At 38.9% G+C, this 17,131-nt stretch overlaps 1 protein-coding gene across 1 annotated transcript; it reads left to right on the plus strand.

Annotated features, from left to right (window-relative positions):
- Positions 1-5,876: 5,876 nt before the first annotated feature.
- On the plus strand, positions 5,877-14,869 carry LOC133126986 (delta-type opioid receptor-like). The gene is made up of 4 exons (XM_061239555.1): positions 5,877-6,118; positions 6,573-6,832; positions 13,172-13,524; positions 13,976-14,869. Exons 2-4 carry the CDS (start codon positions 6,594-6,596, stop codon positions 14,500-14,502), a joined length of 1,119 nt encoding a protein of 372 aa, XP_061095539.1. The 5' UTR covers positions 5,877-6,118; positions 6,573-6,593; the 3' UTR covers positions 14,503-14,869.
- Positions 14,870-17,131: the final 2,262 nt, after the last annotated feature.

The following is a 17,131-nucleotide window of genomic DNA, read 5'->3' on the forward strand; positions in this document are numbered from 1 at the left end:
GGAAGAGTTTATTCTAAATGACAGTAAACAATCCTCCCAAAATAGAATGATGAGCAGGCTCTAAATGAACCAAATGTCTTTGGTTTTGTTTCAGTATAGCACAGCTTGGATAAATACTCAATTCTGATTGGTTGACAGCCTTACATTATATTTATGTATGGCCACAGTCATCCAGGTTAGATATTTCTGTATACTGGCACGGTAATCCGGGTACATTGCCTCATTATAGTTGGTAATCACCACACAAAAATTGTCAGCTTGGGTCCTTCTCGCCAGAGATACTTTGATTATAATGAAAGTATCTCTGATCTCACTGAACTCCCCAAATGAAAATAAATGTAACCATAGCAACATGTTCTAACAGCTGATTCACAAAAAAGTTTAAATATGCAGTTAGAAGGTATTTTTATCCTGTGAATATCTCAGTTGCAACAGGTACATCTAGCTGAGCATGTCTGTGGTCAGGAGTGCTGTCTGCTCACAATATCTAATGCATCATACCAATAATTAATGTGTACTTAATTTTGTGTTATTTAATCTAGCCTATTTAGCCTATATGTGTCATCCAATATCTCAATCAAGCAAAACATTTTATAATATTATATATATTCATGAGGTAGTTAGTTTGTTTTGCTGCTACAACTACAGGTGACCATGCCTTTATCTACTGCTTCCATTGGTAACTGACCTTACCCATGTTCAGTGCTGCTGTTACTAATACTGAAAAAAGATAAGTCACTGGCTTGACAAAATGGCACTATGATAGAGCCCTGTTGGCAGCCGTCATTGACTGTTGTGTATTGTTGTACTAGCAGTTTCATTCACACTCATTTGTTTGGCTTTGAGAGAAAAGACTTTGTCTTGAGTCTGTTGAACGCATATAAACGGTGAGTTTTCTGGCAGGAAAAATGTAAAGACCTACAGGACTACAAAGAATTACGGGTAAACAGACACAAGTAGAAAGACAGCAGAGTGTTTACTGCAATGAAGTATTGATATATACCTGTTCAACCCCAGACACACCGTTCATACCATTAGCTTGCACACATTTTTCACATTTGTTCTGAATTCATGGAAAAGTTGAAGTGATTTAAATATTATACTTAAGGAAATGTCAGTATCAGTGCCCGTATTTGAAAACTGTCAGATTGCTTAATTCAGTTCCTCAGTTACTTCATGATGTTCTCTATTCAAGCATTTGAGCCAAGCAGTACATGTTCTAATAATGAAGGATAAGTCATGTCCAACACATTATCTGGTCCTTGCAATTTTGAATTTGAGTAGTGTTGAACAAACCCTCTGCAGATGTGAATGTTTTTGTGAACTTCTCTGACCCAGCCTTCAATGTTATTATACACTGCCTCACCCACCTCTACCACTACCCTTCATATTAATCACAAAGGCAAAGATTTATTCATGTACAGTATATATTAGATTAATTGTATTTTTTATGTTTTTACTGAAGTCACAGAGTTCAAGGAACCAGTAAGGTTTCAGATATGCCTGAAAACTCTGGCTCAATAAGAAGAGAAGCAGATAGAAAATAAATCAAATGTCATTTCAAATAAAATTCACCAAAAAAATTGCCTTGCCTCCCTGGTTGAGAAGGCCATTTCTGTACATTATTATCATGCTGGGCTAATCGAATAAGATTACTTATTACAACAGTCATACTGTAAATGACTGTACATTTCTTTTTTTATACATTTATTTTTTTATTTTTCATTTCAATAGAAATATATTGTCTTCATGACAGATGATGGATGTAAATTAAAAAAAATATGAAATCAATCACTTTAAGTAACAAATCATATTAATTTATACTTTGCTTATACTTTTAGACACAACCTAGCTAATTAGAAGCAGTGCTTAAGCCACAGTGCTTAAGGAGGAGTATACCTAACCAACCTGGTATACATGCAGACTCCATGCAGGGAGGATCCAGCCAAACTTAAACCTTCTCCTGGCTAGGAAACAGCACTTACCACTTCACCACCATGCCACCCCAATTTTTAACAGCTGATAGTGCTGCAGCAGATAGAAATGAATATTTTGATGCAACTGTTGATGTTGCTAGTTAAGCCAGGGGTGTTATAATCAATTTCTAATCAATTATTTATAGAGTAATCACATACTGAAATTAGACACCTACAGTATATTTAATTTTAGTTTTATGTGTTTAACAGATACATACCAATTAATACAACAAACCACAAAGCTCTAAACATGTCTGAAACATGTTATCCATAAAGAGTACCCTTTTATCAGGAATGATCTGACTGAGGTAATCTCATAATTAGACAATCACAGCAAGTGTTAATAAGAGCGTGCACTGCTTGTGGTCCAGGCTCCATTTCAGCACCTAATCACATTACATCTGATTACTCTGCTACTGAATTGTTATGGGAAGCGATTGGAACCACTCGCAGACACCACAATGTAATAAATAACAGGCTTTAATCAAAGTTCCACAGAACCAGGCCAATGCACGGCTGCAGGGCACGAGACAATCTGGCACAGAACAGGAAAACAGGTAGGCTTAAATGCAACACTAATGACAATGAGAAGCAGGTGAGACAATTACCACAGCAGAAACACATATCAGGTACGGGGGGCGTGGACAGGTAATGGGGAGAAGGGGAAATCATGAAGTGGAACATTGACACAGGGAATACATAGAAAAGGAGAAACAGGAAAATTAACTAATCCTGTAACAGTATTGTATACTGTGCCTTCTACCATTGAGAGTGCATTTCTCTACCATTTTAAACAAACTATTAATTTATATCAACTGCATTATCACTAATAATAATTTCATAGACATAATACATATAGAGCAGGGGTGTCAAACTGAATTCCCAGGGGGCCGCAGTGTCTGCAGGTTTTTGTGGTTTCCTTAAAAGGCCTTGAGAACAGGGCGTGTGGATACTTTAACCAATCAACAACTTGAATGAACCCAGAACACCCCAAAAACCAGCAGACACTACAGCCCTCCAGGACTGGAGTTTGACACCTGTGATATAGAGTATATATGCGCGCAGTGAGAACCATGTGTACTCTATTAGAATGAAAAACTGATAATTGATTTCAGCATTTATTTACAGAGGTTCAGCAAGTTGAAGGCCTTGAACCCTTTGAATTGGCTGACGCTTATGTGATACTCTAATCACGAGGCTGAATTGGGGGCAAAGAGGCTGTGACTGGTTTATGGTCAGGAACTGGGTCCATGTGGGACTTAACCTCAAATTAAAATGAGACCCACGGGGAGGAGAGTTTTTATGTCTGCTTATTTTTTCTTTTTCATTTCTTCCCGCTTGTCCTTTATTTCTGTTTTACATTGTCTAGTCACCCCCCTCTGTCTTGTAGTTGCTCTCTGTAGCTGTTGCTGGCCTGTAGAAACCCAGTGATAGTGCATCAACAGCTTTGCGTTCTATTCTTACCATAGTTGCTAGGAAACCACAACTCAATGGAACACATTTCAAATGATGGCAATGACCAACAGTTCTGTCAGGTAAGGCAGCCATGCCCTCATACCACCACTTTAATTCCATGTAAACAGCACAGGCATTTAGAGTGGCTGGCACCATAAAACTAAACCTCAGCTAAATTAACCCGACACCACACTTAAACAATGTCAACTTCAGGCTGTGTGTTTTATTTGCATGAGAGAATTGTCGCCTCATTCTCATTCTGAAGCCCATTCCATGTCAATATGATTGACGGGGAAGGGCTACAGTCAGGTCAAAGGCCCCCATCTATAAAAGACCTGTGAACTGTACTAAAGGTGCATAACGCATGACTAAATAAATAAATAAATAAATACAATATAAATAATAAATATAAATATTTCCCAACACTGTGAGCAAATGTAAATTTAACACTCATATATTTTTTAAATGCTATATTTACTGTCTACAATCTGCACAGCCGTTGGGCCCTTGAGCAAGGCCCTTAACCCTGCATTGCTCCAGGGGAGGATTGTCTCCTGCTTAGTCTAATCAACTGTACGTCACTCTGGATAGGAGCATCTGCCAAATGCCATTAATGTAATGTTAATGTAAACTGTAATTATAAGGGCTCTGGAAAACTAGCCCTGGGGGTCCTATGTACAACAGCACTGCATGGCCTTGGCAGTTTGGCAAATTTTATCTTCTTTCTGCAGTGAGTCTACCTGTACAATTTTACTACCAATTACAGTTCCTGTGTAATTACACCTGTGGAAAATCATAGGGTACAGCGCTCAATTGTACTCATTAACATCCAGGGTGAACAAGCTATGATTACAAGGAAATCCTCCAATAGTGTATGAACAGTAATATGACACAAGCCATTGGCTGGGGTAAGCCAAATTCCCCAGAGGAAACCATCAAAGCTTGTTAAACCGACAGGGGTGTGAGCTGTTTATAACGGGAGCAGATTTACAACAGATGGAATTCAAGCTACTTAATACACACCATCAATCAATTTCTAATATGGAGTTAAACCAGTTTATCCCTTCTAAATTCAGACTGTTTTGTTATTGTCACTTGCTGCTATTGTCACCAGTCTGACAGCTTTTGACTGTACAGGTAAATCTGTGAATGGGTTCATTTTAGACTACATTGTATTGGGTTATTATGATATGTATTAAGCATCAGCTATATAAAATAAAAATAAAAAAATTAAATGGGGGATTAAATGGATACAGTTCAATTTATTACCAGACCCTATGTTATTGGTTCCAGATCATTTATGACATCAAGAGGGACCTGCCATAATGGTCAATAAAGGTTTTAGTCTCATTGCGTGCCGCCACCCATAGTTTAATGAGATCTGTTTTCATTTGCACTGCAGGCTCCGTGACAGCACAGAGGTGCAGTGGTTGGCACCGTCGCCTCACAACAAAAATGTCCCGGGTTCAAATTCTAACCAGGGCCTAATTCAGACACTATATTCATCCCTGTGTTATTGTCTTGCTAGCTTGTAAAACAGTCATTGTGTGCCTCTGTTGCCGTTGAATAAGGGGAATGGTCTTGCTGCTGGTCACAGCTCCCAGGGACAGTCATGAGCACAGGGTAGCGCTATATCCACTGTGGTATTCCCTGGCTTTCCGTGTTCATTAGCCATAATTAGTGGGGAGAGCTCAGATCTTTTGGTGTCCCTCGGGAAGACATGGGTTTCAAATGAAATTCAGCATCCATGCCGCAGAAATAATTAAACCTGAAAAGACAGTCCATGTATTGCACGCACTCATTTTTATACCAATTTTGTATCAGCTGTTCAGCAACCCATTACTGCATAGCATCATTCTGTATCTCTTAACCTGAAATTATTTTGATATAGAACGTTAAGAGCCTTGAATGGTCAAACAGCAGTGATGTGACTAATGTTCCCCATTAACCTTTTAAATAATTTTATCGGTCATTAATTATCCAGCAATAAAATAGCCTTTTGAAGAGTGTGCTTGTGTATATGTGTGTGTGTGTGTGTGTGTGTGCACTTTAATTCCTTTGAGGAGTGAAACTTGAATTGCATGTTCATTTTGTTGGTTGATGACAATTTTCAAATGTAAGTTAGATATATTGTTTAGTAAATAGGTAATAACATGCATTCGAAATATAACGATTGCTTAGCCTACTTTAAATAGCCTATGCCGACTGGACACACGCACGCACTCACACATGGTTATTTGTTTATTAAAAACCAGAATAATTATTCACCTGACAATAAATCGAGAACAAACATTAAATTAGTTATACGCATATTAGTTGAAAAATGTATGTCAAATTTATTTCATGCCATATTCATTATGGAACCAGTCCATATATTGGTAAAAAGCCTTTAGTTCGGGCCTTGTGTTGATGCCATTGGATTATTGTCACCACTCTGATGTCATATTTGCTGTGAGAGCTCGTGGGGGAGTGAACAGTATAGCGCGTGCTGTGTGCTGTGGTACTGAGAGTCGAGGTGTTGCAGAGTAACCAGTCTTTTCCATACCGCAATCAACAAAGTTTGCAACACGATACTTTCTGCAGTCGAAGAACGATTACATCAACCAGATCCTTTTTTTCAGAATTTACCGCTCTTACCCTAGAAAAGGAGGACTGAAATTAAGACGAGTCTGATACAAGCTGCATTGGTAGGTAGCGAAATTTATTTGCATGAATATTAATTTTGGAAATAGAACACAGAAATGCATGATATAGTACACATTTTATGCAGATTTTTCGTTCGTTGAAAGAAAAAATGTGCATTTAATGAGTTAAATGTTAATGATCAATTATATGCACGTGTTTATTCAGATCTCGGGCTGCGTGCGTGCGTGTGTGTGCGTTTGTTTGTGAGATAATTGATGAAAAATGAAACTTGGTCAGTTAACTTTCACATTTAATTGATATCGTTAGGTAAATAACCATTTGAATAGTACCATGCATTCGTGAGTCATATGTAGCCTTATCTGCATTCAATGAAAAGTGAAAAGCGCAGAATAGTGTAGGCTATACGGCTGATTTCTCAATGCAGTTAACACTTCTTCTCGGGAAGCTCTGTTGTTGTGCTAATATACTTTGTTTTTCTCCCCTTTCTGTTCTTAGCTTCCCAAAGATTCCCGAACGATGGACAGCAATTTGGTGGAAATATTTAAGGAAGACAAGTGCCTGTCTGCTGTCACGGACGAGTGTTTGTTAAATTCCACATGGCAGCCCGGTTATTCTGACATATATAATTTCACACCAAATGGAAGTTGGGCGAACGAACCCATGTCGCCCATTATCCCCATTATCACTGCAGTGTATTCCGTGGTGTTTGTGGTGGGTTTAGTGGGCAACTGCCTTGTCATGTATGTTATCATCAGGTAAGAAACGTTATTTTACTGTTACGTTTTTAAAAGATCTCAATTATCGCAAATGTAGTTTATTTAGTATTGCTGGAGAAGGCGATCGCTGATGAGAGTGAAACAAAACAGTGCAGTTACGTGTATATAACCCAATGCTTCCCCTGTATGGATAGTGTAACTTGCATGGTAAAAAAAATACATATATTTTGAAAAGCGTTTACCTTGTATTTTTCTAACTATTTAATTGACATTTACAGTGCGTGTGGGACACCCAGTGGATAGTCGGCACAAAACCTGTAGCCCACAATGATAAGGCAGACAATGGTGCCAATTACCACTGCTTTATTACAGATAATGCAACGATTATACATCACGATCTTAACGTAAACTAGATACGTTATATATTGTTTTTTATATTAACTACTAAATTGACTAGCCGTTATTAGGCTACACATCTATAATTTGATCTTTGCAAACCTCCTTCCACCAAAAGTTGGTTTGCAAAGCTCATAAATGTATAAAGTGCATAATTATTAAGCAAGCAGTAGTAGAACAGATAATAAACTACAGTTACTCAATTGGATTGTAGCTCTGGTCTTCTGGTCAGCTGAATATCAAATGATTTATATTTTTTCAGATGGTGGCACTATGCTTTGTATAATCTCATGGCATTATATGGATGATTGTCAGGCTAGCGGTGACATGCCCTTCACAAAAAATCTTGAATTCTTTATAGTTTTCTATCTGTCGATTCAAGGCTAGGTATTATGCCCAAGCTAAATAACATAACTGAATTGTCATGCAGCTGTGATAGGAAAACACATTCGGCTGTCTTGCAAATGCATAAAAATGCAAGCAATTTAACAGCATATTTCACTATCCAAGTAATTTAGTGATAGAGTCAAAAAGGGAATTGCCATTTCCTTCACATTGAAAAGCCTGTTTTGTGTTTTAGACAGCCTTTTTTTATTTCAAGAATTGGCCTGTTGAGGTCCAGATTCTAGTGTACTGGTAAATTGTGATTTTTAAAATTAATGATGAGGTGTCCTGAAGTCTGGGTGATTGCATATAATGGGCAATAGAATCCCTGCTAAAATTAAAGAATATTTTTGATTCTAGTAATTAAGATCAATGGTTAAGGATGGGCTCTGCTAATCAGCCATCTGTCTTGAGCAGATGCCAAAACATCCAAAGTGGTGCCCTATCGGTTGAAATATCACAATGCAACTTACATATGATATTCTATTGGAGGAAATATCACAATGCAACTGACATATGATGGTTTATTTGGTGATATCAGACTGTTGCTGACATCTGAAGATTGTTCGTCTGTTACCGATAATGGGCAGAATGGAAATGTATGAAGTGCCATTTTGCCTCGGGCATTACACCAAGCAGGTGCATAATGAACCTTCCCAGGCCTCATGACCACAAGCCATTCTATCAGGATTCTGTCTAATGTCACAGTCCATTACAGCTGTCCTACAGTTTTGCCAACCTAATTCTGTTTTCATTTGAGGCCTGGGCACCATTATATTATTTTTGCTTTCAGTTTTTTGTTGCTTAACCTGGTAGCTTTTATTGGTTTCTCCCCAGGTAACACAAATTCAATGCTTTTTTGTTTTATTTGTTTGTTTAGTTTTTTATGGTGCTGTCTGATATTTACATATTGCTGCATCATAGTGTCCCTATGGATTATTTATTTTGCCGTTTCTCCTCTCATGCCCTTTGAATCGCTCATCGGTTGACGGTGCTTTATTTGCCAGGGCGTCAGCATGTTATGTACATACAGAGATTTGTAATTCATTGGATGACCTCACTTAGATGGTAAATTGGTAAAATTGGACCAGGTCCTCCTTATGGCTACTGATTATTCATTGCAACATTCCAGTTGAACACTGGAAGGACTGCATTTCCAGCTGCATCGGCCTGCAGCGTATGATGAAATATCCCAGTCCTGGAGCCTGGAGCCCTGCTCCAAGTTCAGTGGCCCTGTACACTGTGTTTCCCCAAATGATGGATGTCAAATCACGCACAGTGACTGAACTGCCAGTAGCATCTGCTCATTCTGGGGAATAAAAGGAAGACTGAACCAAAATAACCAGGACAGAGAGACATATAGACAAATAGACAGAGAGACAGACAGACAGACAGACAGACATAATACAGTTGAACAAATCATCAGTTTATCAGGATGTGAAAGAGTATGGTAATTACAGAAAGGATTCAGGTCACATTGAGTATAGGAGTGTTCATCAATAGATGATGGTAAAATTCATTATAATCAATGTGGCTTGTATATCTTAGCTCCATGACACCTGTGATTTGCTTTATAATCAAGGAAATAACAAACAAGCTAATGCAGAAAAGAAGTGTGCAATACTAAACCCAGACAGCCTGTGATTACATGTAGCAATTTGTATGTGTCCTGTCATGATTATGACACGAATCGTTTTGCATTGTACAGCATTCACGCAATTGCGAGATAATGTCAAAATGGTCAGACGGAATGCCAGTGGTCTTGTTTCACTATTATAGCATGCAAAAAAATTGCATAGTACAGGAGCATCACACAGAAGGGCAGGAGTATTAGCAGGTTATGATGAAAGGGCTCCACCAGCAGAAATATACATTCTGACACCTTAAACCTTTCAAAATTACATTACATTACATTATTGGCATTTGGCAGACGCTCTTATCCAGAGCGACGTACAACAAAGTGCATACCCATAACCAGGGATAAGTTTACTGAAAGACCCTAGAGGGAAGTACAATTTCAACTGCTATCTGTACAACAAAGAGAAGGACAAGGGCCTTTTTTTTCTTTTTCTTTTTTGAGAACAAAGAAACAAAGAAACAGAGCAAAAGTTACCAAAGTTAACTATCAAACTATCTAACACTGCTTACCTAGCCAACTACCGATACACAAAGCAAGTCACAGAGACAACAATTAAGGTTCACAGGGAGGTAGGGAGGGATGGGGAGAGGTGCTGCTTGAAGAGGTGTGTCTTCAGCTTGCGCTTGAAGGTGGGGAGAGATTCTACAGTTCTGACCTCAACGGGGAGTTCAGATGACGGCTTTGGTGTGCATTGCATATGCCAGCTTTGACACATCATTTTTGTTTCCATCATTGGCAATTTCATGAGCCTAACCTTACACAATGGTACATTAAAAAACAACATCCTTCCACCCATCCATCCATTTTCTAACCACTTAGTCCAGGTCAGGGTTGCAGTGGCAACAGGGCAATAGAACAGAACAACCTGGACATCTCATTCTCCAGTGACTTCCTCCAACTCATCCCGGCTCACCTGGGTCTCCACCTAGGACCCAGGTGGACGTGTCTAGAACACCCCAATTGGAGGTGCCTAGGGGACATCCTTACCAGATGCCCAAACTAGCTGAATGTGGAGGAGCAGCGGCTCTTCTGTGAGGTCCTCCTGGGTGGCTGAGCTCCTCACCCCAACATGTGGAGGTGCCTCATTGTGGCAGCTTGTATTTGCAATCTCACTCTGTCACTACCCATGGCTTGTGACCATAAGTGACAAGGGATGACAATCAACTGCCTTTCGGCTCAGCCCCTTCTTCCGCACCATATTCACTCGTGAATATGACCTGGAGATACCTGAAGTCCTCCACCTGGGGAAGTTGCTCCCCCTTTACTTGAAGAGGACAAGCTGGGCTGGGCAGCCTCTAGTCTAGTGGTTAAGGTACATGAAGGTTGGTGGTTTAAGTCCCGGTGTAGACATGATAAGATCTGCACAGCTGTTGGGCCCTTGAGCAAGGCCTTATCCCCACATTGTCCCGGGGGGATTGTCCCCTGCCTAGTCTAATCAACTGTAAATCGCTTTGGATAAATATTAAATAAAACAAACCATCTTTTCCCAGGAGAGGACCATGGCCACATGTTTGGTGTGATTGTCCTGCTGCAAGGTGAAGCACCATCCAATGAGTTTTGGGGCATTTGGTTAGATTTAAGCAGATGTTTATCTACACTTCAGAATTTATCCTGCTGCTGTTGTCAGCAGTGATATCAACAATGAAGTAAGCCAATTCCAGTGGCAGCCATACATGCCCAAGCCATCATATTACCTCCTTCATGTTTCACAAATGAGTGCTTTAGATCTGGAGCAGTCTCTTTCTCCACCCCCTTGTCTTTTAACACTTTTGTTGCAAATTGTAACCTGACCATTCGATTCTTGAGGCTCACCGGAGGTTAGCATCTTGCCGTGAATCCAGTCGGTCTTCTCTTTGTGAGTGTTTGACACATAGGGCAGCCTGTAGCATAGTGGTGGAGGTACATGACTGGGACCTGCAAGGTCGGTGGTTCGATCCCCAGTGTGATCTGCACAGCCGTTGGGCCCTTGAGCAAGGCCCTTAACCCTGCATTGCTCCAGAGGAGGATTGTCTCCTGCTTAATCTAATCAACTGTACGTCGCTCTGGATAAGAGCTTCTGCCAAATGCCAATAATGTAATGTAACATCTATGCCTACACCCTGGAGAGTGTTCAAATCCCAGCTAAAAATGGATTTTTGTTCACAATTTAAAATATTATTTATTTATATTATCCACAACAGTGGTCTTTTGTGGTATAGGGCATGTGCTGTTTCTGAGCTCACCAGAATGTTCTTGCTTCCAGTGTATCAAACAGTTCATTTCTGACTCACACAATTCATCAAAGCTATGACTAATTTTCTGATTGATTTATTCTGCTTTCTCAGCCTCATCATGGCCTGCTTTACTGACATTGACACTTATTTGGCCTTCATGTTGAGAGACAGCAATACAACAGCAACAGACTCTAAATGCTAATTCCATATCTAGAACCAACTCTTGGCCTTTTGTTAGCTTTCCTGTGCATTAACTAATAACTTGATAATTTCAGTCTCTTTCCAACGTCATTATTGTATATTCCACTTGCTGATTTATATTGTACTGTGTCAAAAATCCCTACAAATAACATAAAAGCATGCATAAGATGTTTTTGGAATGGAATAATAAAAGATGAGTGCAATCTGCCCAAAGCTCTAATGACAATGACTTTCACCCCAATGTTGAATACTTTTGAAGGAAATAGAGGAGTTTAGAAAACTGGTTTATGATCAGAGTAGTGGAAGATTATGGCTGAATTTGCTCAGAAGGGAGACATATATTTTGCTCTTGTTAAATTTGCTGGAGTTAAATAGTGTCCTCAAATGAGAGAATGCTTTAATGACTGCAATTTAAGTGTATAACATAGTTTTACTGGAGAGAGAGAGAGAGAGAGAGAGAGAGAGGGAGAGAGCGCAAAACGTTGATTATTCAATGAACCACATTAACACAATACGATTCATTAGTAGTCATGAATGATCAACAAAAGCATAAATTGTGGAGAAAATTATCAGAATCATTATGCAATCATTATAGGTCATTTTAGCCTTTTAGATTATGATTTCTGTGTCAAGACCTATTCATATCTCTGCCTGTCAGGAGATAGGGATGGACAAGTCTTCAGAATGGTTAGAGCATTTCCATATGCCTCACTACAGTGATGGGAATCTGAACCCTATTTAATTATGTTCTCACTGTTCAACAGTATTCAAAAGCACCTGCTTTCTCAACAACTCGTGAGGTATTCACAAATACAACTTTTAGTTTTACTGGAATGTGTACTATGTTTACTCCTAATGCTATAACTAGAGAAGTGCTTTACAATATTCTATTGATGTGTAATATGATTATAAGCTTTCTACATCCTTTTAGGTACATTGTATGTAATTAACCATGTAGAGGTGATATCCATCGATATTAGGAAGCATACCAAGGTTAGGACAATGGGCAGTGTAATTTTAGGGGTAAGGAACTGGGCTTGTAATGTAATAGTTGCAGGTTCAGTTCTCAGGTAGGACATTACAGTGCTATTGCAAAAATGGTGTAGGTCCCTCTGGATGAGAGTTTATGTTAAATGCCCACTACTTAGATGTAATATACTTCCTAACACCTTCTTACTGATAATACAACAGGGTCCCATTAATTCACAGATCATTAAAAAGCCTTCTTTAAGAGCTAAGAGAGTATAATTCAATTCGTTTTTCTTGCACAATTTCAATGGATTATTCCATCCCATTATTCCGTTTGATTAATTCTGAAAAAGTAAACATTATGACTGATTGTCCGATGCAAGGTATGGCATGCCTTAAATGTAGTAAAATAGGTTGTAATATATTCTATAGTGACTAAATCCCTATGCAATTCCACCACTCATTTGAGTCCACTGCAAATTCTATATGAATTACGCCAGAGCAAAGACAGCCCCACATTGCATGCATTCGCATTCTTAGTTTTGGTCTTTTATTCATGGGATTTTCCCCCTTCAGATACACAAAGATGAAGACTGCCACCAATATCTACATCTTCAACCTTGCTTTGGCAGATGCCCTGGTCACCACCACCATGCCTTTCCAGAGTACAGACTACCTGCTCAACTCATGGCCTTTTGGAGAAATAGTTTGTAAGGTGTTCATCTCCATCGATTACTACAACATGTTCACCAGCATCTTCACCCTGACCATGATGAGTGTGGACCGCTACATTGCAGTCTGTCATCCAGTCAAGGCCCTTGATTTCCGCACACCCATAAAAGCCAAGATCATCAATGTCTGTATCTGGATTCTCTCTTCTTCGGCTGGCATACCAGCTTTGGTCCTTGGAAGCACTCAAACCAACAACGGTGAGTGGCCAGATGACAACTTGTTTTCCGCTGGATTGTGTGTCTAGCAAGCAATCGTTCCCATGTAGTCTAATGATGTTGGACAGATTAATTGCAGGAAAAGGTGTTAACCTTGTGCCACCAGACAATTGCATTTTAATTTAGTTAATCGGAAATGTAATTTATTGTTTACCTCCAGGGTATATACACAGTATGTGTGTATGTAGATATGTTCCAGTGTTGTACATACATGTCTTTAATACCATTGTAGATAGCCATTTGCAGCTTGCAAGCTTGCTACTTTCTAGATTGCCAGAACTTGCTAGCACTGCAGAGTGCTAGCTATGATAATGACGTCAGTCTAATTTGGTAGTAAACAGATAGTAGTCTCACTCATAGTTAAAATATCATACAATAGCTCTGATGACTGTATGGCTCTTCATACCTCATGGTTCATTGCTGCTGTTCACAGGCACCACGGAATGTGCCTTGCAGTTCCCAGAGCCATACATCTACTGGGACACCCTGATGAAGATCTGCGTGTTCGTTGTTGCCTTCATCGTGCCTGTCCTCATCATCACAGTTTGCTACACCCTGATGATCCTGCGGCTCAAGAGTGTTCGGCTGCTGTCGGGGTCTCGGGAGAAAGACCGGAACTTGCGGCGGATCACCAAGCTGGTTCTGGTAGTTGTGGCAGTATTTGTGGTGTGCTGGACCCCCATACACATTTTCATTTTGGTCAAGGCCCTCACCAATGTTCCTGAAACTACTGCTGTGATGGCTGCCTATTTCTTTTGTGTGGCCCTGGGCTACACCAACAGCAGCCTCAACCCCATCCTATATGCATTCCTGGATGAGAACTTCAAGAGATGTTTCAAAGACTTCTGCCTACCATCTAAGCTGAAGGTGGACAGACAAAGCACCAACAGGGCAAGGAGCACCATCCGTGAAGCTGCCCACCCACAGGAGAACCAGGACCAAACTAGCAAGCCCGTATGACTAGCCGTGGAGCTGTCTTCCTTTAGCCCCCATGGGAGAGAGGATTCAAATGACCTCGGCTTAACCCAAGTGACATCAACAATTTGAACCCGTTCAGAGATACATAATCTGAGCGTACTACACTTAGTCATTAAAACTGTTGGGCCAGAGCAAATTCAAATAGCTATTTTCAAATAAGTTTACAAAAATTGATTGGCAATGATAAACATGGCATTTTGGATACATACTGTTCTTTTGAAGGGATGGGCCCTGTGTGTGAATGTTCTATGAGCAAAGCTTCATATGTGAATTAAAGTCACATGCAGGTTTGGCAGGGTTTCTTCCAGAAGGAAAAACTGCTCAAAAGGATCTTTAAACCTTTGCTTTCAGTGACAGCAGTTTTATTTTATTTAATCATATGTGATGCATATTATCAGATGTCACAAGTAAGTAATCTTGAGAAAACTCACACTATTCACAGGATTTTGTTTTGATTCAATTCACAAACAAATACGGAAAGGGTTACATAAACCCTTTATTAGGTATTTATTAGACTTATTTTTTAGGCTTATTAAGTCTTATGCTGTTGTAGCTTATCCACTTAGAGATTTGAAGCATTGTGTGTTTACAAATGCTCTTCTGCATACCACTGTTAATTGTGGTTAATTGCGTTTTTGTCACCTTCCTGACGGCTTTGACCTGTCTGGCCCTCCTCCTCTGACCTCTCTCATTAACAACACATTTCTGCCCACAGAACTGCTGCTCACTGGATGTTTTTTGCTTTTCACCATTCTCTGCAAACTCTAGAGACTGTTGTGCTTTAAAATCCCAGGAGATCAGCAGTTTCAGAGATACTCAAACCACCCTGTCTGGCACCAACAATCATTCCACGGTCAAGGTCACTTTTCTTCCCCATTCTGACATTTGGTCTGAAACACAGCTGAACCTCTTGACCATGCCTGCATGCTTTTATGCTTTTATGCTTTCAGTTGCTGCCAGGTGATTTGCTGACTAAATATTTGCATTAAAAGGCTGGTGTTTGACATGTCTGCCTAATGAAGTGGCCACTGAGTGTAACTATTTAAGGTTATGTTCCACCGAGAAAAACATCTTTAGTCTTCCAGTTAATTTCAGAGATACATACTATATATTATCATGAGGCATCCCTTGAAAAGATAAATTCTGGCTAAACATGTAAATTAGCTCATTTACATAATTTATTCAAAATATTTACCAGTCTATAATCGAAATCAAGTAAGATATCATTATAATTCTTTGTTTCAATGTTTCAAGATTGTTTTAAAAGCCATTCTGCTATCGCCAGTACCCAATTAAAGCTTATAACAAGAAATTCATTAATGGCTCAAACCACTGTCATGGATATGGAGTAAAGGTTTGCAAAGTTTCATGATATACGATGACTATGCTCTGAGATAAAAGGTCCTGCAATATCATCCAAAATCAGGTTTTGGACTCCAAAAATAGAAATAGTAAATCATTTTACTAATTTCAGTGATTGTACTAAATTCACCAACATGTGATCATTCAAAAGGTGGTATTATCCTGAAAGTTGAATAGTTGAGGGATGATTTGCAGCAGTAAACAGAAAAAGGTACATTTGACTGTAAATATGATTTTTTCAGTGGAACAGAACCTTAACTGTATGAGTATGTCTATACATGGGAATTTCATAATGTATTTTTTAGCCCAAAATACAAGTTTCTCTGTTTAATGATTACACAAAAAAACATCTTGCATTACAGATGTACATCTAAATATTATTACAGGTACAATATGTGAGCACCTACAGTTTTACAAAGAAAATGTTTTTATCATTTTTATGATCTTTAACACAGTCAACCTGTCACTGTATTGGTTTTGAGGATAAATTATTGAATCTTGTCAAAAATTTAATGTAAATATTATTTGGTGCAGCGGCCATTATGCCTGTCTAGATATCTACTATAAAAGTACAAGAGTACAACTGGCTAATGTCTGTTGGATTTTTTTCGCCATCTATTTTGAGGAAATATCCCATCTATTCAATTTATCTATGTTCATTCCTCAGTTTGGAATGGACAATCATAACTTTAATGGGAGGTTTTAATGTCATGCCGACTATGTGTGCAATGATATTGCAACCCAGAAGCATTGTTATTATTATTGTTCATTTAAAATAGTTGGTTCTAAATGTTTTTATTATGATAAAATTAAAATTATTTTAATTAAACATTTTACCATAGCTACCTTTACAATCAACAGCAGGTGACGTAGCCTCCTTATTTACATGGCCCTTTCATTAACCTATTTCTGGAACAACTGTAGTACTTGTATACTTTTCTTTTGAATATTTAACTCTAAAATGCTCAGGGAAATTAATTCGGATTCAAAGTTAAACAGCTGGTAGATGCTGTTGAGAACATTGCTTTCTCAATCTGGGCTGACGTTTTCAATGTGAAAATTTCATAGTGAATTTTTGTTTTCATTTTCTTAGGGAGACCAGCTTTGCAGCTGCTTGTCTTTCCTGTATCTCTAATGGCCACAAGTGCTCTTTAATGTCCAGGATTCAGGATTCTCTAGGCAGTGTTTACAATAAAATGTATTGGCAATTGGTAAAGATAATTCTATAGAGCATCTATTTGCACCAAAA

This window comes from Conger conger, chromosome 4, assembly GCF_963514075.1.
Source record: "Conger conger chromosome 4, fConCon1.1, whole genome shotgun sequence".
Lineage (NCBI taxonomy): Eukaryota > Metazoa > Chordata > Actinopteri > Anguilliformes > Congridae > Conger > Conger conger.

Coding starts and splice junctions, on each gene's coding strand:
- LOC133126986 (XM_061239555.1), top strand. CDS start 6,594: ATGGACAGCAATTTGGTGGAAATATTTAAGGAAGACAAGTGCCTGTCT. Junction 6,833..13,171: donor GTCATGTATGTTATCATCAG/GTAAGAAACGTT, acceptor TTCCCCCTTCAG/ATACACAAAGATGAAGACTG. Junction 13,525..13,975: donor AAGCACTCAAACCAACAACG/GTGAGTGGCCAG, acceptor TGCTGTTCACAG/GCACCACGGAATGTGCCTTG.